The 22,496-nt window shown below is 50.7% G+C and overlaps 1 protein-coding gene across 4 annotated transcripts in view; it reads right to left on the bottom strand.

Moving 5' to 3' along the window:
* USP24 (ubiquitin specific peptidase 24) overlaps nucleotides 1-22,496 on the bottom strand; it is a 2,082,369-nt gene that overhangs the window by 414,269 nt on the left and 1,645,604 nt on the right. For 2 of the 4 annotated variants that reach the window (XM_085602520.1, XM_085602517.1), the window contains exons 57-58: nucleotides 17,918-18,010; nucleotides 15,195-15,297 (exon numbers count right to left, since the gene is read on the bottom strand). In XM_085602520.1, coding sequence (XP_085458646.1) covers nucleotides 15,195-15,297; nucleotides 17,918-18,010 — 196 coding nt within the window. The remainder of the gene's footprint in view (nucleotides 1-15,194; nucleotides 15,298-17,917; nucleotides 18,011-22,496) is intronic. The other 2 variants (XM_085602518.1, XM_085602519.1) reach the window with 1 other exon arrangement.

The raw sequence follows: 22,496 nt of genomic DNA, 5'->3' as shown, positions 1-22,496 counted from the left end.
TAAAATTCCACCAAGTAAAAAAAACGTGGCCCCCCCTAAAGAGGCAACGGCAGAGGAAATTAATAACATGACAATCAAAGGACAGAACGCAACCACAGAATGGAACTGCACGACAGACAGTCTGTGAGCAAGTATGCAACTGAAAAAAGGGGGGGAAATAGGTCTGAAAGCTGTGACTTATGGCCAGTGACCAGAAGAAGACCACCATATAGAAGTGGTACCACACCTCCACCATGACCTATGCACAGAGCATAGTCCAATAAAAACGCAACCCAAGCGCCTGCACCAGAGACAAGGAGACCCCATAAATGAGGGGAGACAGACGAGGGTGGAGGGAGGGGAGAAAATATGATAAACTCCATGCCGGATGGACTAGCGAAAAGCACATAACCTAGGCACCCAAAACAAGAAGGGGCAGAAAGCTAACGTGCCTAAAGCAAAATGACACACCCTGCCCCTGAGGTGGGAGTATTAAAGCACCCCTTAGGGAGACCATGGCCACCTGAAAAGAGGCATGGTGGAAGAAACTCCACCTGGAATGGTCGTTGCAGAACGGGGAGGATGGGCAGGCGTTAAAGATTCTGCGGCAAGACTGTGTCTCTACCAGATACATCATTACCGAAGGTAAGTAACTTGTTCATCTGATAGAGACATCTAGCTGCAGATTCCTTAACTTAGAATAGATACCACAGTTATACCCCACTGGAGGAGGGTCTGCGAACAAACCTCTCCATGGCCCCGAAGGGAGCAGACCGTCAAGAACGGTGTCAGAAGCAAGGTGGGGTCTGCAATGCCAGCGCAGCTGACACCAGACTCATAAGGCTCAGTATTGCCAGCATAACTGACACCAACACTGAAGGTCAGGGAGGAGCAACTGACACAAACCCTGAAGGTCACCCTGAGCAAGGGAAGCAAGGTACCACAAGCCATCAGAGGACAACACAAATCCACTGTCGCCAGACAGGGACGAAAGCACAAGTTACTTACCTTCGGTCATGATATATCTGTAAGAAACATTAGTTAGTTATAGATTCCTTACCTTAGAATTACCCTCAGGCGTCAGACTGGAGCCGGAAAGTTTTTTCGTCAGCAGTAACTCTGCATGTCAGAAGGTGGCGTCGGTCGGCTCCGCATTCGTCGCCAGCGTCGTGGTCGCCGTGATGACGTCGCAGCAGCGAATTAGACGCCGCCCTCGGACGTCAGTTCTGTACACGACTTTACGCGTTAGAAACGCAGAGCCATGCAAGACACTGACCACTGGGGCACAAAACTAGGGCCCTGAAAGGATGTCCTTAACCCTAGAAATCAGTTTGCAGAACGGGGAGGATGGGTGGGGCGGTAAGGAATCTATAACTAACTAATGTTTCTTACAGATATAACTTGTGCATCTGAAAGAAACACATTTGTTATAGATTCCTTACCTTAGAATAGATACCCCAGCAATACCAACCCCGGTGGTGGATCTGCGAACCAAGATCACACCAGAAAATCCTGGAGAACAGAACGGCCAAAGAAGCTGTCTCTCCGGACGTGGCTGTCCAGGCAGTAGATTTTGGTGAACGTGTGCAGCGATGCCCACTTGGTTGCCTGACGGATGTCATTTAGAGGCACTCCCCTTCCCAGGGCAGTAGTGGCTGCTGTCGCCCTGGTGGAATGAGCGCGTTGTCCAACTGGAGGCTCCTTTTTAGCTACAGAGTAACAAGCCTTAATACACAAGATGACCCACCTAGAAATGGTGCGTTTGTGTACAGCCCGACCCTTCTTTGCACCCACGTAACCAACAAAAAGTTGATCATCCACCCAGAACTGCTTTGTGTGGTCTAGATAGAAGGAGAGCGCACGTTTTGGGTCCAGACAGTGGATGCTCTCTTCTTCCTTTGGAGGATGCGGAGGCGGAAAGAAGGTGGGCAAAGTAATGGTCTGCACGATGTGAAAGGCAGTAAATCTCCACGCAAGGAGGTGTAGACTGGACAGGTTCGGGTGGAGGACCGTCCCCTGCTGCTGCGACAGAAGATCCTCCCGAAGAGGCAGTCTGATCGGATGATCGATGGCTATGTTGAGCAGCTCAGAATACCAGACTCTTCGTGCCCAATCCGGGGCCACAAGAATGACTTGGGCCCGGTAGCGCCTGATCTTCTTCAGCACTCTTGGCAGGAGTGGTATAAGCAGAAAGGCGTACAACAGACCGTAACTCTACTCGCAACGAAAAGCGTTGAGTGAGTGCCACCTTGGAAATTCCAACGCGCAGAATTGTTGACATTGCGCATTCTCTTCGGTGGCGAATAGATCTAACTAAGGCTCTCCCCATTGTTGTAGGAGACCTTGCACCATCGCCGAGTGAAGACGCCATTCGTGATCCATCATGCACCTGCGGCTAAGTTTGTCTGCCCTGGCGTTCAGAGAACCTGCCAGGTGTTGAACCACCAAGGAAATGCCTTGATGTTCCAGCCATGTCCAGAGGCGGAGCGCCTCCTGACATAGGGTCAACGACCCCACCCCGCCCTGTTTGTTGCAATACCAAATGGCGGTGGTGTTGTTTGTGAACACCTGCACTACTCTTCCCTGGACAGAAGGAAGGAATGCCTTCAGTGCAAGACGAATCGCCCGGAGCTCCAGAAGGTTGATGTGAAGCCCGGACTCAGCCGGAGACCAGAGGCCTCTGATCTCCGCCTCTCCCATGTGGGCGCCCTATCCCAGAAGGGAGTTACAACAAACAGTCCCGTGCTCTCCATGCCACTGGAATCAAGCTATCCTGGCTGAAGAGGGGTGAAACCCCGAAACCGGTCCTAGGATGCTTGTTTCCAGTCCAGGGAGAACCTGGCTTGGCAGTTCGGGCTGGACTGTTCCCATGAGGCACAGGGTCAAGACTGATTTGCATATGGCTGGGTTCAAACTGGAATGGCATGGTGAGCAAAAAAACGATGGATTTAGGCCCAGATCTCTGTACTGGGGTGAATGTACGACATTGTTCTGCATTCTGTCCATCAATTGTTGTTTTTGCAACTATCCCAGAAGGGAGGCATCTGTCACCACAGTGTGGTCTGGTTGGGGGAAGGCAGAGGGATCTGCCATTGACCCAATCCTGGTTTGTAAGGCACCACTGCAGTTGTTGAGCAGTGTCCTCCGAGATCTGGACGCAGTCGGATAGATTCCCCTGATGCTGCGCCCACTGGAACGTCAGGTCTCACTGCCAAGCCCGCATATGCCATCTGGCATGATCTATCAGCAGGATGGAGGAGGCCATGAGGCCCAGCAGCCTCAGTCTCATTCTGACCGAAACCCGGGACAGAGGATGAAAGATCGGAATCATAGAACGAATATTCCGGAATCACTTTTCGGGAGAAAAGACCCGAAACCTCGTGTCCAGAACCGCTCCGATGAAGAGGAGCTTCTGAGAGGGAATCAGGTGCAACTTTGGCACACTGATGGAGAACCCCAGCATATGCAGGAAGTTGGCCGTAGTCTGGAGGTGGGAGACGACTGCCTGGGGTGAGCCCACCTTTAACAGCCAGTCATCGAGCTAGGGGAAGACTGACACCCCTGATCTGCGCAGATGAGCTGCGACCACCGCCATCACTTTCGTGAACACCCGAGGGGCGCTGGTAAGGCCAAAGGGAAGCACGGTAAACTGAAAATGCTCATGGCCTACTGTGAACCTCATGTAACGCCGGTGGGCCAGCAGGACGGTGATGTGAATATAAGCGTCCTGCAAGTCAAACGCTACCATCTAGTCTCCAGGGTCGAGGTCAGACAAGACCTGAGCATGCGCCAACATTATGAAATTCTCCTTCCGGAGGAATCAATTGACGTTCCTGAGATCAAAAATGGGACGCAGGCCCTTGTCCTTCTTGGGAACCAGAAAGTAGTGGGAATAACAAGCACAATCTACTTCTGGGCCAGGACCGCGCTCGATAGCTCCCTTGGCCAAGAGAGCCGTAACTTCCTGCTGGAGAAGGGCCAGATGATCCTCCGACATGTGGTGGTATCGCGGTGGCATGGCTGGAGGGGTAGTCTCGAAGGGGAGGGAGTAGCCCCTTCGGACTATTTGCAAAACCAACCTGTTCGAAGTGATGGTGCGCCAGTGGGGGAGGTGATGTCGAATCCTGCCGCCCACTGGCGTTTGATGGGCCTGAAAGGTCGGACTAGGAGGGTTTGGAGGCTGCTGCAGGGGGGGTGGTTGGTGGACTGGCCCGTCTGCTGGCCCCCGGAACTTCGCCAGTTGTTCCCACGTCCCCGGCCGATAACTTGCTGCGGCCTGTGGCCCTGGGAGGGACGTGGCGGGGCACACCTTCCGTAGCCATGAAAGGGACGAAAACCAGACTGCGTCGACGGGTGGAGAGGCCCAAGGACTTGGCCGTAGCCCTTGAAGCACTCTAGTGCGTTGTCTTTGTCGCCAAAAAGGCGACGGCCAAAGGGCATGTTCATCAAGGTGTTCTGAACATCCCCCAAAAAGCCAGTGGACCTCATCCAGGTGTAGCGGCGAAGCGCTACCGACGCTGAAATGGTCCTGCCCAGAGAGTCAGCAGTGTCCAGCCGACAATGTATGGTAAACTTTGCTGCATCTCTCCAGGCGGCGACAGCCTGGGAGAGCACTGTCCGGGCCTCCTCTGGACACTGAGGCAGCACTTGCGCCACTGTATCCCACACAGAGTGCGAAAAACGGCCCAAGAGACATGCAGTGTTTATGGACCACAGTCCTAAGCTGGCGGAAGAGAACATTGTCTTGCCAAGATGGTCCAGCTTCTTGGACTCCCTTTCCGGTGGAACGGTAGGGAAGGCGCTTTTGTAGGTGAAGGCTTGGACCACCAAGCTCTCCGGGGTGGGGTGTTGAGAGAGGAAAGTGGGGTCACCCAGAGCCGGGCGATCATCCTGTCCACGGGAGCCCCCCGTGTTGAGCCTGGACCACGCGCCCAAAAGGACTTCTGTGAGGGCCTCATTAAATGGCAACAGGGGCTCCAAAGAGCTCGCCGCCGGTTGAAGCACCTCAGTCAGAAGGTTAGTCCTGACCGCCACCGTAGGAAGCTCGTGGTTGAGAGCCTCGGCCGCCCTATGCAACACCACAGCGTATGACGCTCCCTCCTCCGTAGCCACAGTAGGAGGAGACAACATGCCAAGGTCGGGTGAAGTGTCAAGACCACTGGCATACTCCAGGTCCTCTCTCCAGTCCTGCTCAGTATCTAGCTGGTCAGTCAAAGGGTCACCTGACCCCCTCCCACTCCTCCTCACTCTCCTCTGGCTGCCAATCAGGCTGAAAATAGCCAGGGTGGAACACAGGGACAAAAGAACCCATTGGTGCCGGATCCAGTGCCGGCTGACACCAGTACGTCTCCATTTCCACATTGGGATGGAGGGCGGGGTGTAGACGCTGACCGGGGAGCCAACCGGCGCCGAACGTGGTAGTGGTGCCGGAGGAAGGCGATCTGGATCCAGGCCTGGATCCAAGGGGGGCCTGCGGCGCCAGGGCCGGACCGCCGGCGGCAAAGACCTAGGCCCCCCAACCGAGTCCACGGGGCCTGAAGGCGCGCCGGCAGGGTCGGTCCGCCCAAAGATGGTATGCATCACCTCGTAGAACGTACAAAGCTGTGTGGGGGTTGCACCGGGTCCCGAAAATGGAGGGAAGCTCGGAGTTGACCCGTCGGGCTCCGCGTGAGGAGGCGCGGGAGGGGCACCACCCGCGGGCCTCGTTGGATCGGCTGACCGACGAGGAGAAGTCAAAGAGCGACGATGCTTCTTTGACTTCTTCTTATGCTTCGACTTAACTGACCCAGAGTACAAAGACTTCGATGACTTGTCGGAATGGCGATGGCTCCGCGACTGGTCCCTCGACCTCCCTCTCAACCGGGACCTCGAACTGTGCGGAGCAGACTGTTGGCGTTAATGCAGCTTTCGGGACCACACCTGCAAAGTCTTCGGCGTCAACAACTGACAGTCTGAGCACGAATTGGGGTTGTGGTCGCGCTCCAGGCAAAAGAGGCACACACGGTGCGGCCCCGTAACCAACATCAGCCGGTTACAGGAACTGCAGGCCTTAAACCCGGGCATCCCTCGTGCACCTGCTCGGAGTCAAAGACTCGAAACAAGAAGTCAACAAAAGTCGAGAAAACGTCAAAAAATGACTAAGGTACCGCTTTTCCCGAATCTGCACTGGCTGGTGCGGACAAAGAAAGAAGAGTGCGGCATCTAAGTAGCTGCAGCGACGTCATCCCCGCCACCATGACGCCGACGACGGACGCTGAGCCGACCGAAGCCATCTTCCGACACGCAGAGGTACTGGTGACGAAAAAACTTTCCGGATCCAGTCTCACACCTGGGGGTAATTCTAAGGTAAGGAATCTATAACTAACGTGTTTCCTTCAGAAGACACAGGACCAGAAATCAGTGCACAACGACATAATCCCACGAAGAGAGGGAAACTGAGGAGAGGACCCCTGGTCCAAAGAAGACAAAGGTCCAGCAAAGGGATGCCAACCAATGGCATGGCCAGCAGAGGCATCATGTCGAAACACACAACCCTGACTACTCGGAGGCTTATAGATGTGAAAGACTAGAGTACACGGAACCAAGTAGTGTACACCTCGAGAACTAAACCCACCAAGGGCGTGAAACAGCAACAACATGTGTGGACCGACAGAGAAGACGGCACAGCACCCAGGTAGCCAACCAGGCAATCGTACTCCTGGGAACAAGGACCAAGGGCGACCGACAAGCCGAGCATGCCCAAATTAGCTCCCCTGAGGGAGAGAGTGGAGAAAAGAGAAAGAGGCAAATGGGGAATCTGGAACAATCCCCAGGATCCAGGGAAGGGAGCCCGCATGCCTATCAAGGGATAACATAGCACACAGAAATGCCGGAAAAGTCCAGAAATGACAGCCAAAGGTAAACCAGAAGAACGCCCTTAAGAATAGAGAGGCGTCCAAAAGGTAGAAATGGAATCGACCGTCTGTGAACCGGAGCGGAACAAAAGTCCAGCCACAAAGAGGGTGGACCAACCTCCCAATCAGAAAGGAAAACCAACCCCCGTCACACAGGCGGTAATACTGACTATCACACTTCAAGAAGAAAAAGAAGGAATCATTAACATGCAGACATAAAAAGTCTGAAAAAAGTGACTTATGTATACAGAGATCAGCCGGAGAATGTGGTGAAACTCGTTGCGGAGCCAGTAGAAGAACTCCTGGACCATATGTGACAAGGACCATAGAAATCTGAACCCAGGCCGGCACCCCTCCAAAGGAGGCAAGGGACACAACGCAAAATGGAACAAAGGACCGCTCTGGTAAAAAGTGCACCACTCAGAAGCCCCAAGCCTGTCTCAACACCAGGAAAGAAGGCCACAGCAAAAGTGCGCATACAAGGCACTGGCTCAAGGAACTCAACGGCCCCCTAATATAATACATAAACACAGTAAGGGGTACACATGGCGACAGAAAGAACCGATCCAGAGCGGACCGGGGCAGCTCCAGGGACCCGTGCCCACCTCCAAGACTGCCAATGGCGCTTAGAGCAGAAGGAAGGCAAAAAGAGGGGCCAAAGCAAGGCCGGGGGGGGGGGGGGGGGGGGGTAAAAACCCCTCCGGGGCGAGTCGGAAACGGCAGAGACCCAACAATACACCAAAATCAACTGCGTCCACAGACGCCTGAGAATGCCACGGAACAGCCGTAGGCAGTGCTACAGAAGCAGCAGGAGAGGGCCACATCAGTCCGTGGGACCTAACCGAGAGTATGTACCACCACAGCAGGAAACAAGGAACAGGGAGGGGCGCAGCAGAACCCATGGGAAAATCCCTAGGGGAGCTGAAAATGGCAAGAGAGCTCCGCGGGAGCCTCCAAACGTTCCTGGCAAGGAACCGCTGCTACACAATAGCAAATGAATGCCCCACATAGGGTACGACACATCCCTATAAAAGCAACGGACACCTCTTGAGACAAACTCATAGGCAGAGGTCAAAAGAAACACAAACAGCTGGCCCAGTAAGGGAAAAAACCACTGGCTGAACAGCCATACAATCGTTCTGGGACGAACCTCTTGGACACAGAGACCTAAACAGAAAAACAGTGACAACACGGTCACACGAAAACACGGATCCACCATAGGGGCAAATCTCTGAGTCGCTCCCGAATATTATCAGGGAAACTGCCTTCGCGTAGCCAAGCATGGCGATGCAGGGCAACTGAGCTGGCCATAGCCCGACCCACGGAGTCAGTGGTGTCCATGGCTGACCGGATGGTAAACTGCGCCATGACGCGGCCATCCCGAACAAGCTGGAGCAGGTCAGCACGAGGGCCCTCCAGCAAAGAGGGAAGGAGTAGCTCAATGGAGTCCCACAGGGCAGAAGTAGACCGAGCAAACACGAAGATCGTGTTTAGGGATCGAAGGTTAGAGCTGGTGGACGCAAAAACATTGCGGCCACAAGACTCCACACCACCTAGACTCCCGAGTGGGAGAAAGCAACGGAGGAGAGGAAGGAAGCGCAGCCTGGACGACCAGTCCATGAGCCCTAGGATGAAGGGACAATCAGGCAGGGTCACACGGAGCCTGTCGGTGGCAGTGCACCACAGCACGAGCCATGGGGTCACCAGATGAGGGTCTGGCCCAAGTCCCCAGAAGGACATCATATAATGACCGGTGAACAAGATTCAACAAAGTATCCAAAGGCAGGGAGACAGAGGGCGGCTGCATTTCTAAGACATGTGCAGCCTTATTAACTGCCCTCGCAAAGTCAACACTGGCCTCCGCGGCCATCCGAGGGGAGACAATAAGTCATCTGTTGGGGAGGGTTGCAGGCTAATACGTACTCCCGACAGAGGCCCCGCAGCGAATTGAGCTGGCCAGTGTCCCATGGGATTTTGCTCCGAGGCCCACTGAAGTCACGTCCTCCAACAGAGAGACAACCGGGGACAGAACCGACGTCGAGACGGCATCGGATTGCCGCCGATGGTCACGTCCTCCAACAGTGGGACAACCGGGGACTGAACCGGTGTCAACCGGCGTCGAGACGGCGTCGGATCACCGCCAATGGCCCTTGCAGATTGCTCGTCCACCCGGTGCCGGGCCTGCAGGGAGGAACGAAGTCGACTCGGAACCGAACTCCGCGCTGCAGCCATATCCAGCGACGATGCAGGAAGCCCCGCAGGACTGTGCGAAGACGCGTCAGGAGGGCTAGACGCGCCAGGAGGGCTAGACGTCGCAGTGGGATGCCCATCCTTTCTGTGTCCCGAAGTCGCAGCGGCTCCAGGACCGGAGTCGAGGCACTCCGTCGGCACAGAGGGCAAACCCGCCGGCGAACCCCCGACCTGAGTCCCTACACCCCCGTGTGCGGCCCGAAGGCACGCCAGGGAGAGGGGTGACCCAAAGATGGCAAGCAGAGCCCTGGAATAGGCTTCCATCTGGGTCCGAGTCACCCCAGCACCAGGAAACGGTGGATAGGCGGGGGTAGACTCCTGAGGGCTTGCGTCCAGTGAAGACCGGGAGCGGCAGCTCTCAGCGTCACGCTTGTGCGAGGTCCACGATGTGAGAAGTTGGCCTGATATATGATGTCACTAATTCTAGTGTACACCTTGTATCAGTCCAAACAACCCTTATGGTGATTGCTTGTAAAGTCAACCTTATAGACCTGCTATTCTAGTGGTAGCATGGACAAGAGCAGTCTTAGGCTAATCTCTGTATGGCATGTGAAGCCAGCTGTTATACCATTTGTAATCCCTTGAATACCAAATGAATGGACACCACAACAGATATATATAAAAATAGAATGTATTTATTCTAGTCAAACCCTCAGCACTCTTTATGAGATTCGAGGTAAGTACAACACAGTCTTATTTAAGCATACATTAAGTCACACAGGTAAGTAATACAGTTAGGCCCTAGGGGCCTCGCAAACCATATACTAAGTAAGTGGTATAAGAACCACTGTCACGAACACAGGATAGGCCTAGGGAATCGCTGGGGCTACACTATACTACCAAAGGTTAGGAAGTGGGAGGCCCACGGGATTCAGGTGCAGAGTGGAAACACTCATGCGTAATGCGTAAAAGTCGATAGAAATAGTAGTTATTAGAAATTAACAGTTTTAGGACACTTCTGGAGTAACTAGGAAGTTGAGACTTGGAAACTAGACCCTAGGATAGTCAATAACCTTGTGAGCACCGGAGTACTCAAGTTACCTAGCCCACGGGCTGCAGGTGCATAGGTGTGAACTTGCGTCGGGTTTCGTCGTTGACTCCTATGGATGCCTGAAGGAAAGTTGCTGACAGGCAGTCAGTGAAGAGTGTCCGGTGGATCCCAAGGATGGAATCAAGAAGGAAGGATACCAGGAGGCGTCGAGGACGACCAGGACCAGGAGGTGAGCTGTCCAAAGAAGGCTCTTGCTGTCGGCGGCGTCGATGTCGAGCTAGGACCCAACAAGCCTTGGCAAGCGGAACCCACGCAGAATGGAGGACTTGCTTCTGGTGCAGACCAGGAAGGTCTGGGGTGCTTCTCTTTCACTGAGGAGCGGGTGCCAGTCTGGAGGAGCCGGACCAGCAAGATGAAAACAAAGGTTCGTCGTCGCAGAGGCTACTAGCCAACGGGCCAGCAACCGGACAACACGTCGAGCAACTCAGGTGCAGAAGGGCCCCACGCAGAACACGTAAAGTGTGGGGAGCTGATCTTCTTTGCAGATGGTGCTCGGGATTGGGGCTTCTCAATTCCCCAAGCACAGCCTCGAGGAAGCCTCAGAAGTCGCGCTAGTCAGTTACTAGCCACTTTTCCCAAGTCGCCAGTCCCACGTCCCTCGTCGCCTCCACGGGTCTCAGCTTTGCTGTCGATGTGGATCTGGTTCAGAGGTGTCTGGAAGTCACAGCGCTGGTCAGTCTCTGCAGTCATCCCTCGTAGGATCAGTCGCAAAGCAAGCAGCGGTCGCTGGATGGTGCCTGGTTGCCCAGGGTGGTCACTCCTTGGCCACAAGGGAGATTCTTCAGTCTTCTTCCTGAGGTCGAATGTTGAAGGTCCAGAGTTTCTGTTCAAGTTGCAGATTCAGGATAATCTAATTTAGTAGGGCTCAGCTACCTACTGATATACTGGGCTAGTGGGCTGGGCTACCTGCAAGGTCCCTCCTATGGGTGGGACCAGGAAGGGGAGTGGTTACACCCCCTTTCCTTTGTCCAGTTTCGCGCCAGAGCTGGGGCTGGAGTGCCCCAGCGCCGGTTTGAACTGGACTATGCATGGGACACCTTGTGTGCCCCAGGCAGTGTCTAGTTTCTTTCATCCCTCCCTGCCCCAATACACTAAGGCCTGTCTGGGGTGGTGCTAGCACCTCCCAAGGCAGGAAACCTATTGTCCAAGCCTCCCTCTCTGGAAGGACTCCCAGCAGCAGGAGGTCAGACTTGTGTCTGTGGCAGCAGCATCCATTTTGTGATGCTGGGGCTCTGTTTAACTTTAACCGGGTAAGTAGGTTTCAACATGTCTTCTCCCTCTAGAAAAGAGGAATAATATCCTCATCGCCAGAAATGGTATGGGGTATTATTCCAAAGTGTTAGACACCTTACACGACATGTTTTGATAAAGCCAAACCATAGTTACCATAACCGTTTAAGATTATAAGGTACTTTAAGAGTATATGGTAGGCTATATCAAAGAACAGCTATAAGGACATGCTTCCGAAAGCTGCAGACAGGCTTAGCTCATGCTAGAGCACCATCTCACATGTTACCAAGCACTCTGCCTCCAGGATTGTTAAGGCCTGCCACAGGAGTGGCTGATAGGTACACGTGTCTATATATAAGGTAGGTATAGGAATACTACACCTAAGCAAGGGGTGATTACACGACCTTGCCCCAGCTGAGTGATCAGCCCGTTGTGTCATAATGGAGGGCCAGGCCAGGGGTGGCACAATACATGCTGCAGCCCCTGGCAGGCCTAGGGTACACCTATGCCCTGGGTACCTAAGGTACACTATACAGGGGCCAATAAGGTGATCCTAACCAATTGGGTTATGCTCCTAAAGTACATAGTGTGAATTTAGAGAGAGAACAGCTGGGCTGTGGGTCTGATTAACAGGCCCACAGCCACATCTAAGTCGAAAACCAGTGAAGCAAAAGCAAAAAGTGGGGGTGAACATAGAAAGCAGACCCTAATCTCCTACGCACGACCTCAGTGACTCCTTCCGATGCTTACCTGAGGCAAGCAAACAACGTCCACGGGAACAACTCCGGGACCTGTCCCGAGCAGAGACCTTGGCATAGGAGGAAGAACTGCGTCTTTTGGAGCCCTCCACTGGGGACGGAAGCCAGCGCCGCAAGTTCTCCGACTGGGACATCCGCCTTTCCCGCAGGGACTTCGGCTTCAACTGCTGGCAGGCGTCGCATTTGGCGGAGTCGTGGTGCTCGCCCCAAGCACCACATACAGATCTCGTGTGGATCCGTCGCCGACTTCGGCCGCGAACAAGATGCACACGATTTGAAGCCCGTAGGCATCGGCACACTGATCCAGACGCGAAAGGCGTCGCGAAGGCCTGAAAACAGGCCAGAGGAACCGCCTAACTCCGGATCCGCGTTGGGACGTGCAAAAGAAGAAAACTGACGTCAGCACACCAAGGGGGTCTTATATGGCTCCATTGACATCACTTTCGTGGACGACGTCAGGACGGAGTCAGGCGACGCCGCCCCCCCGGCGGGCAGAGGTACTGCTGGGGGGAAAAGTTTTCCGGAAACAGTCTGACGCCTGGAAATATTCTAAGTTAAGGAATCTGCGGCTAGATGTCTCTATCAGATACATTTATCACTCTTTTAAAGGTTTTAACCAGTTCAAGCAAACTGGACATATAAAGTAAGAAATGTCTTAGTAAACATAGTTGACAATGCACAAATAAAAGCAGTGCTTTGTTAATCTTATCTTTCCATCTGATTTCGAGGTTTCAATGCAATAAAAATTCCTATTATTTTGTTTGTTATAAAACTAGAGTCAATGGTTCTACCATAACACTTCATATGAATCTGCATGTAAAGCTATACTACTTAAAATTAGTCACTCTAAACCTCAGTCAAAAATGGTGCAGGAGTCAACTCAAAAGAAGCGCCTCACAGAAAATAAGTTATTTTTTCAATTGCAACACATTAATACATTTCATTCAGTTATATAAATAAATAATGCCATACTATTCTTATGTGCGGGCACATACTTAATATTCAAAAGGTTTCAGTTCAAAAGCAAGTGTAGTTAGTGCGGCTATTGTGGCACAAAACATGAAATCATGTTTGCTCAAGACTGTAGACCCCACCTTTACTTGCACACACTTGTGTGGCTCTAATTTCATACTGTAACAGCAAAATAATCTCTCTACTGGGGCAAACGTAGCTAATTAGATCAAAAACTAGCAAAAGTGCATAAGAGAGGGATGTATGTTGCCCTAATGACCAATTATTGTGTATCAAAGAGCAATGAAGGAGGGCTTTGAGTAGAACATCTTTAAATGCTTCACATTCCTTTAACCTCATGCAGTACCCTGACCAAAATAAAGTATCCTGATCTGATAGTGGAAAGTGCCAAGTATGAACCAGAGATAGTGTCTTACAAGCAAGCGTTATTGGTAGAGCTTTAACATCTTTGAGCTTGGCATAAAGCAGCATAAGAGCAATCATCTTAAACTGCTCATTGCCTTCAGCTTGGTTAAGTTTCCACAATCAAAGTTACCAGTGACAGGATATAGCTTGGCTCTGTTTTGTAATCAACTTCAAAGTCCAGCATATTTCCCACTACCAGTACACATTGATGGGTGGGGGGTTTTGGGGAAGGTGAGGGTGGGGAAAGGAGGCTGTTCTGTTATTCTGAGACACAACAAGTGGAGGGGGGCAGGGAGGCTGTTCTGTTATTCTGAGAGACAATAGATGAGGAAAAACTAAATAGAGATGGTAGCCCTTGTGAACGGCCACTAGACATCAAGAGCTTGATAAATAGCTTTCAATTCCTTTAAAAAGAAAGAGCTAAGCCTTTCTTCTGTGGAAGGTGAGATATGTAGAAAGATGCCTAAGAGTGTCTTGTTCCTCTAATGTTTACTGGAGGTATACAACAATATGGCTATGCTTTCAAAAGGGTTTAGTTTATCACAACACCAAGAGTTGTACCTATTGGGTACAAGCTGGTCTGCTGTTTGAAAAGTGCAAAGCTCTAGCTGCATTTTTTTAATATTTCCAAGCAAATGAAGGTAGGATTATCAGACTAGGTCATGAATAAATTATAACTCAATAAGCTTCTGTTGAGTTTGACCCCGCTGCCCAAAAAGTCTCAATACCTTGCTGACTAAAACAAAAGGTCAAAAATTCACCTTTGTAATACTACAAACTACCTAGGTCCTCTTCAACCTATTACCAAGGGATTGCGCACAATAGAAAATAAATTTGTCACCAGCCCTGCCAAGTATCCCAGTCCCATGAGTGAGTAGCTGAGAGAATAGTTGCTCCAATCTGGGTTCTTTTGTTGCATTCTAGGACTTGTTCCATTATAAAAATAGGACTTTAAGTCACAGAATGCTAAGGCTAAAGCTTAACTTCAGATGCCAGTCACCCATGCACCTTTTTGAGCTTGGCATCTACGCTTTGTAAGCTTTCTTAAAAGGATCCTGGTGTGGGGAAGAGGATGATCTGCCCCACACCTTAGTAACAATTATAGGACTGGTGCTGCATAGCCAGATGGGACTTCCTCCTTGGTTGTACTACGCGTGTTACTTCCTAAGACAGCAGAAACATCGCTGGAACAGAAGCAGCCCACCAATACCCATGAAGAGAATTTCAAGATTTCAATGTCTAGGATAGCACTCAGGGACACAGCAAAATGTTGTAGATGGTGCCAACAGAGATATTTCGGGTGCAAAATTACCTTTGACTCCACCCTGTAATGTGGATTTCAATAGCTTGATATGCAGTCTAGCACATGTGGATATTTAAAACGATAAAGAATATAATGGATGATGTAGCCACCAGAAATACTGAATTTGTGTTGGGAAAGATCTGCTTTTTTGACTTTGAAGACTGTTTAAGGCTTTCTCATTAGCTCCTAAAGGCAACAATCAGACACAATTACATGTGCTACCTAAAAGGGGATGAATGTGGCGCCACCACTGTTGCACTCATTTGCACAAAACCATCAGACATCAAGATAGACTCTACTGCATCTCAACAATTATCAGACAGGAAACACTTTCAGAAACATAAAACACTTACCCACACTTCTCTGAGAGGAAACATCTGAGTGCAACACGAGTAATGCTATGGTGTTGTGCAGGAATCCAAATTCACGAGCTTGTGCTGGGCTCCATCTCCGATTCTGATGTTTAGTAGAGACAGACTTGAATAGTTAATATTTAGGTGTAAACAATATTCAAGTCAAATTAAACAGACCAAAGACTTTTTTTACTGAATAATTTGGGACAGTTTCCAAACATGAGGACCCATTCATATGTGCAGATACGACAAAAACAACACAGCATGAAGAGGTGAACTGAAGAAATCACTTGTACACCGCTGACCATGTTAAAAAAATGATTATCTTAAGAATGTAAGTGAAAAAACAATTAAAATGTAACCGTGGTCTGGGCAAAGGACCGACTTTTATTTTGAATATGATTAGTAATGGACAAAAGGCTGCAAAATGCTTAAGACAAAAGAAAAGCAAATCAAAAGGAACAGTGTTATCTTTTGCAGGGATTTGAAGAATGGACCTCACAGCAAAGTTTAGGCTCCGATCTGTGAACACTGTCATTTGCAATAAGAGAGAAGCACTGTTTGAAGTCAGAAAGTCCAACATGAAACATCCATAGACTATATGCAAGGGAAATGATGTGAGAGACAGACAGACTATAAAGTATCTGAAACATTTCACTATATGATCCACCTAAAATTAGAAAAACAACACCCAAGCTATGCTTTCCCAATCTGAAACAGAACAGGTTCTTCTGCTCTGCAACATACAACCGAAAGGAGCAAACAGAACATAACAAAAGACTCAAGTAGTAAAGAAACCTTTCAATCTAACAAGTGGAGCAGGCCAGTTCTGTAGCTCCTGATAGAACTAAGAGAGAAAGATAGTACATTCAGTGCTAGAGGTAAACTCTTGTATTACCAAACCAGCAAGAACTAACAATGCAAACCTAGATATATCTTAAGAAAGGTACCCCCTCAGCCACAGTAATCCAGCTGAGGTGCTATAATCAAACCTGTTGCTGTTGAAATGAAAAAAAAACACTTGTTTTAAAAAAGAAGAATTAAACAGGACAAAAAGATCAGGGGTATAGCCAGTCCCACTGTCTTTCCTAGGTAACAAGACAACCAGCCCAGACAGTGACAGGCTAGAGAAAAATAAAAACCTCAAATGCAAAAACATTTGTTAAGTACAAAATGCTCTACAGTAGCAGACAGAAAACTCAATACCTAACCAAATAATGGCAAGGACATGGCAATGTCTTCAAGGTAAGCTGTTCCAAATATTTGAGAGATGGTAGCTGGTATATCATCTGTTCTTACTTGAGCAGCAATCAAACCTAACAGACATTTGTCTTGGTGCATAACTTGGTCAAAACATTTGGAGACTACCATTCCACTGTGCAGCAGCAGTCCAATGAACTACCATGAGCCAAATTTAGGAATTTAAAAGTGATTTGAGTACTCATTAAAGATGATCAAATATCGAGGGAACGCTAGCCATATTCAATATCGGCCACTGATTTGGCCACATCTCTAGACTAAAGAGCCTCTTTGGTTTGAGGACTTGTACTCTGACCTTCAAGGTAATATGTGAGCTTTTAGCAGGCTATATTCTATGAAGAACCAATTCTTTATTATTTTCCCTGTCAGTGATGCAATGACATAAGTTGTAGGTGTTGTGATTGTGAGAATTACCTCTATTCTCAGAGGAGGGATATTTGTTGTAGTATGTTCACATGTGCAGAGAAGGATTTCATTAGGGTTTAGTTCTGCTGAGTTACATAATTCATGATTGCTTAGAACCCAGGATAGGCAAGAAAGGAGAATGCTTTATTTCCAGCATTGTGGTGTTCAGGCTTAGGGGACACCCAGTGGTATGACAGACCACACTGCATTTCCAGATGTCACATTCTTTCTTGAGTAGTTGAACTCAGGAGTACTCCAACAGGTGTACTGCCTCCGGCACTCTTACACTAAAATGACAGGCACATCTAGGAGCTGTTGTTCTGATAGCATTGTGTCACCATATTAGGTCTACAACGATGCATCTAACAAATTAACATGTGCTTACTAAGGTTTAGGTGTACACCTGCTTGAATACCTGATACTGGTGATAGTCCTAATGGGAGACTGGTTATGGAGATGTTTTCTTTGTTCTATATCGTGAGTGCATGGTAAATGTGCCTACTTATCCAGAAAGACTGTAAATAACTTGTTTAAAATAAAAATGGCACCCACTCTCTGTCCACTCTCTTACCACAAAAGTCTTGAAGTGCATTAAATATATTTGTTCCATGATTTCCTTGTGTAGAATATAGAATAACTGAGCACATCAAAATCCACAAGGGAGGCCACCTGTATTGGACACCTGAACAACAAGTATTGTTAACCTGGTGCATATGTCCCATAACTAAGGAGGAAGGCAAAAACACAAAGCTCTTTTATAATAGGAGAAAATCTTGGTATATAAGATAACATACATAACACAACAGGTGAATTTGAAACCCCTAGGGTACCACCTCTCCACCCTACAATGGAGACCCTGATCTAAGATAAGCAGCCAGCAGAGTCACAGTACTATCACAGAATTGCAAGATTTACATACTATAAGGCCAAGGTAACAACTCGCATATGAGACTTGCCGAAATCAAAACTAAGAACACAGTAAAGCATCTATTTTTTCAGAACAATATAATGAGTGCTACAATTCTAATATTTGGTAAGATCTCAGTATAACACAATACCTGATTGTTCTGCCAGTTGGGACCAAGTAGGAAGTTGATCATGTGCCTGAGGGCAGAATGTTTGAGTAGAAGATCACTGGCTCTCAAACCCTGCTAAAGAAAGTTTTCTTTAAGAATGATACTTCAATTATTAGGCTTGCACATTTTGCTTTTACCAAAAGTGTCAACACAGACATGTTACTAAGAAAAAGCTAACTGTTGCAATGGTTTTCCGAGCTTAACTGTTTTTTCTAGTTATGACGGCCTTGAAAAATACCACAACGCAAAAAGAGGGACATAGTGTTATCTTTCAGAAATGGAGACAGTCTACGTAACTTTTAACAACTTACCACATTTCATAATCCCCACCCCCAAGCCCACGCCCTCCCTTAGCCTACTCCCAAAATTTAATCCACACTGATATAATCAGGAATTCATACAGCACAGCTGGTGCTGGGTCCTTCAGCCTGTGCACTCTAAGGTTATCGTTGGCAATCCAATCTAGGATTCCCAATTCTCTGGATCCCAACACATGGTCTCATTTGTATGCACCACAGTGCATATCAAGTGTTCACACTGAAACTTCGCCCCTCGACATATATGATACACCTATAAACTCTGAGCCTGCTCATTTATTTAAACATGTTGAAACCATAGTTATGTACATAAAAAACAAGTTACTTACCTTCGGTAACGATGTATCTGTAAGAAACATTAGTTAGTTAGATTCCTCACCTTAGAATATCCCCAGGCGTCAGGCTGGATCCGGAAAGATTTTTGTAGCAATACCCCTTGCGCGTCGGTAGGCGTCGTCTGCGGCTCCGCATCCGTCGTTGGCGTCGTGCGCCGGAATGACGTCGGAGTACTTAGACGCCACCCTCGCGCACTGACGTCAGTTCTTATACATAGCTTTCCGCGCCAGGACGCTGAGCCATGCAAGAGACCGACACTGGTGCCAAAAAATCTAGGGCCCTGAAAGGGAGAACTTACACCCTAGATATCGGTTCGCAGAACGGGGAGGCTGGGTGGGTCGGTGAGGAATCTAACTAATGTTTCTTACAGATACTTCGTTAACGAAGGTAAGTAACTTGTTCATCTGAAAGAAACACGTTAGTTAGATTCCTCACCTTAGAATAGATACCCCAGCAATACCAACCCCGGAGGTGGGCCTGCGAACCAAGATCACACCAGAAAGTCCTGGAGAACAGAACGGCCAAAGCGGCCATCTCTCCGGACTTGGCTGTCCAGGCAATAGTGCTTGACAAACGTGTGCAGTGAAGCCCACGTCGCCGCCTGACAGATGTCCTGCAAGGGGACTCCCCGCCCCAGGGCAGTTGTCGCCGCTGTGGCCCGGGTGGAATGGGCTCTCAGCCCAACAGGAGGGACCTTTTTCGCCAAGGAATAGCAGATCTTAATACACAACACGACCCATCGCGAGATGGTCCGCTTGTGCACAGCTTTACCCTTCCTAGCACCTACATATCCAACAAAAAGTTGGTCGTCCACCCGGAACTGTTTTGTGCGGTCCAAATAAAAGGACAGCGCACGTTTTGGGTCCAGACGGTGGAGCCGCTCTTCATCTTTTGAAGGATGCGAAGGCGGAAAGAAGGTGGGCAGCGTGACAGATTGCCCGATGTGAAAGGGAGTCACGACTTTAGGAAGGAAAGAAGGACGTGTCCGGAGGACAACCTTATCCGGATGAACCGAAAGGAAGGGAGGCTTAGCTGAAAGAGCCTGGAGCTCACTCAACCGCCTAGCGGAGGTGATAGCCACCAGGAAGGCAGTTTTCAGAGTCAGTAGACGAAGTGGACAGTTGTGAAGGGGCTCAAAGGGAGCGCACATCAGAAAAGTGAGAACAAGGTTCAAGTCCCATGTAGGAAGGTGGATCCCACTGAGGCATTACGAATGGAACAGGAGGGAACATATTAGTAATGCCCTTCAGAAAACGGGAGACAACAGGGCACTTGAAAAGAGAAGGCTGATCAGGAAGCCTTAAGAAAGCAGAGATTGCAGCAAGATAACCCTTCAAGGTGCCCAGAGCAGAGCCCTGCTGGGCCAAAGAAAGAAGAAAAAGTAGAACCTCAGAAAGAGGGGCGGAAAGGGGATCCACAGCCTTTGCTGTGCCCCATGCCACAAATTTGTTCCACCGGCAGGCATATACCGTCTTTGTGGAGGGACGCCTGGCTGCCAGAATGACATCACAGACTTCAGGAGGCAAGTCAAATGGCATCAACTGTCGCCGCTCAATCTCCACGCATGGAGGTGGAGGCTGGACAGGTTCGGGTGTAGGACCGTCCCCTGCTGCTGCGACAGAAGGTCCTCCTGAAGAGGCAGACGTATCGGGGGATCGATGGACGTACTGAGTAGCTCGGGATACCAGTACCTTCGTGCCCAATCTGGAGCCACCAAGATGACTTGGGCCCGGTCGCGCCTGATCTTCTTCAGCACTCTGGGCAGAAGTGGTATAGGCGGAAAGGCGTACAACAGACCGAAACTCGCGACGAAAAGCGTCTCCGAGCGAGTGCCGCCTTGGAAATTCCAACGCGCAGAACTGCTGACATTGCGCGTTCTCTTCGGTGGCGAATAGATATTACCAAGGCTCTCCCCACTGCAGAAAGAGACCTTGCGCCACGTCCGAGTTCAGACGCCATTTGTGATCCATCATGCACAGGCGGCTGAGTTCGTCTGCTCTGGCGTTCGGAGAGCCCACCAGATGTTGAACCACCAGGGTGATGCCCTGATGTTCCAGCCATGTCCAGAGGCGCAGAGCCTCCTGAGAAAGGGTCCAGGACCCCACCCCGCCCTGTTTGTTGCAATACCACATGGCAGTGGTGTTGTCCGTGAACACCTGCAGGACACTTCCCCGGAAAGAGGGAAGGAAGGCTTTTAGTTCAAGTCGGATCGCCCTCCGCTCCAAGAGGTTGATATGGAGCCGAGTCTCCGCCAGAGACCAGAGTCCTCTGATCACCGACTCTCCCATGTGGCCCCCCCATCCCAGGAGGGACACATCCGTCACTACGACATGCTCCGGTTGGGGTAGGGAGAGGGATCTGCCGCTGACCCAATCGCGATTCGTGAGCCACCACTGCAGCTGGTTCACAGTGCCCTCCGAGATCAAGACGTGGTCGGACAGGTTGCCTCGATGCTGGGCCCACTGAAACTTCAGGTCCCACTGCAGAGCCCGCATCCGCCACCTGGCGTGAGGTACCAACAGGATGCAGGAGGCCATCAGCCCCAGAAGCCGCAGCACCAACCTGACCGAAACCCAGGACAGAGGCCGGAAGATGGAAATCAGGGCCTGAATGTCCCGGACCCGGAACTGCGCCGAATCGAGAACCGCCCCAATGAAAAGGAGCTTGTGGGAGGGACTCAGGTGCGACTTCGGCACATTGATGGAGAACCCCAGCGAGTGCAGGAGGTCGGCCGTAGTCTGGAGGTGGGTGATGACTTGCTGGGGCAAGCCCGCCTTCAACAGCCAGTCATCGAGATAGGGGAAGACTGGGACCCCAGATCTGCGCAGATGAGCTGCGACCACCGCCATCACTTTCGTGAACACCCGAGGGGCACTGGTGAGGCCGAAGGGGAGCACGGTGAACTGAAAGTGCTCCTGACCCACCGTGAACCGCAGGTAACGCCAGTGGGCCGGCAGGACGGGGATGTGGAAATAAGCGTCCTGCAAGACCAACGCTACCATCCAGTCTCCAGGGTCTAGGGCAGCCAGAACCTGAGCTAAGGTGAGCATCTTGAAACGGTCCTTCCAGAGGAAGGCGTTGACGCTCCTGAGATCCAAGATCGGGCGTAGGCCCCCTTTGCCCTTCTTGGGAAACAGAAAGTAGTGGGAATAGCAACCACGACCTACTTCCGGACCAGGAACGCGCTCGACGGCCTCTTTGGCCAAGAGGGCCGAAACTTCCTCTCGTAGAAGATGCAAATGATCCCCCGACATACGGTGGTTCAGCGGTGCCATGGCTGGAGGGGTCGTCTCGAAGGGGAGGGAGTAACCCCTTCGGACGATTTGCAGCACCCACCTGTCCGACGTGATGGAGCGCCAGTGAAGCAGGTGATGGCGAACTCTGCCACCCACTGGCGTTGAATGGGCCTGAAAGCTCGGACTAGGAGGGCTTTGAGGCGGATGCTGCCGCGGTGGATGTGGACTGACCGGCACGTTGACCTCCAGTACGGCCTCGGCGGAATCCACGTCCGCGACCGCGTGCAGGTTGGTTCTGCGGCAGGTGACTGGGCGGACGTGAGGAGGCGCCCCTTCCTTGGCCACGAAAGGGACGAAAGGCAGAAGTTTGCAGTCGCGGGGCCGAAAGACCCAAGGACTTGGCCGTGGCCTGGGAGTCCTTGAACCGAGCCAGCGCACTGTCCGCCTTCTCACCAAAAAGGCGAGTGCCATCAAAGGGCATGTCCATGAGGGAACTCTGGACATCCCCCGAAAATGACGTGGACCTCAGCCAGGCGTGACGCCGAAGCGCCACCGTGGTGGAAATCGCCCGACCCAGCGAGTCGGTGGTGTCAAGTCCACACCGAATGGCATGCCGTGCTGCATCTCGACCGTCAGCAAGTGCTTGAGCGAGCCGTGCCCGGGCCTCCACCG

This window comes from Triturus cristatus, chromosome 4_2, assembly GCF_964204655.1.
Source record: "Triturus cristatus chromosome 4_2, aTriCri1.1, whole genome shotgun sequence".
In the NCBI taxonomy this organism is placed as follows: Eukaryota; Metazoa; Chordata; class Amphibia; order Caudata; family Salamandridae; genus Triturus; species Triturus cristatus.
Note: the sequence above shows the minus strand (reverse complement) of the source record. Positions and strands in the feature narration are given on the sequence as shown.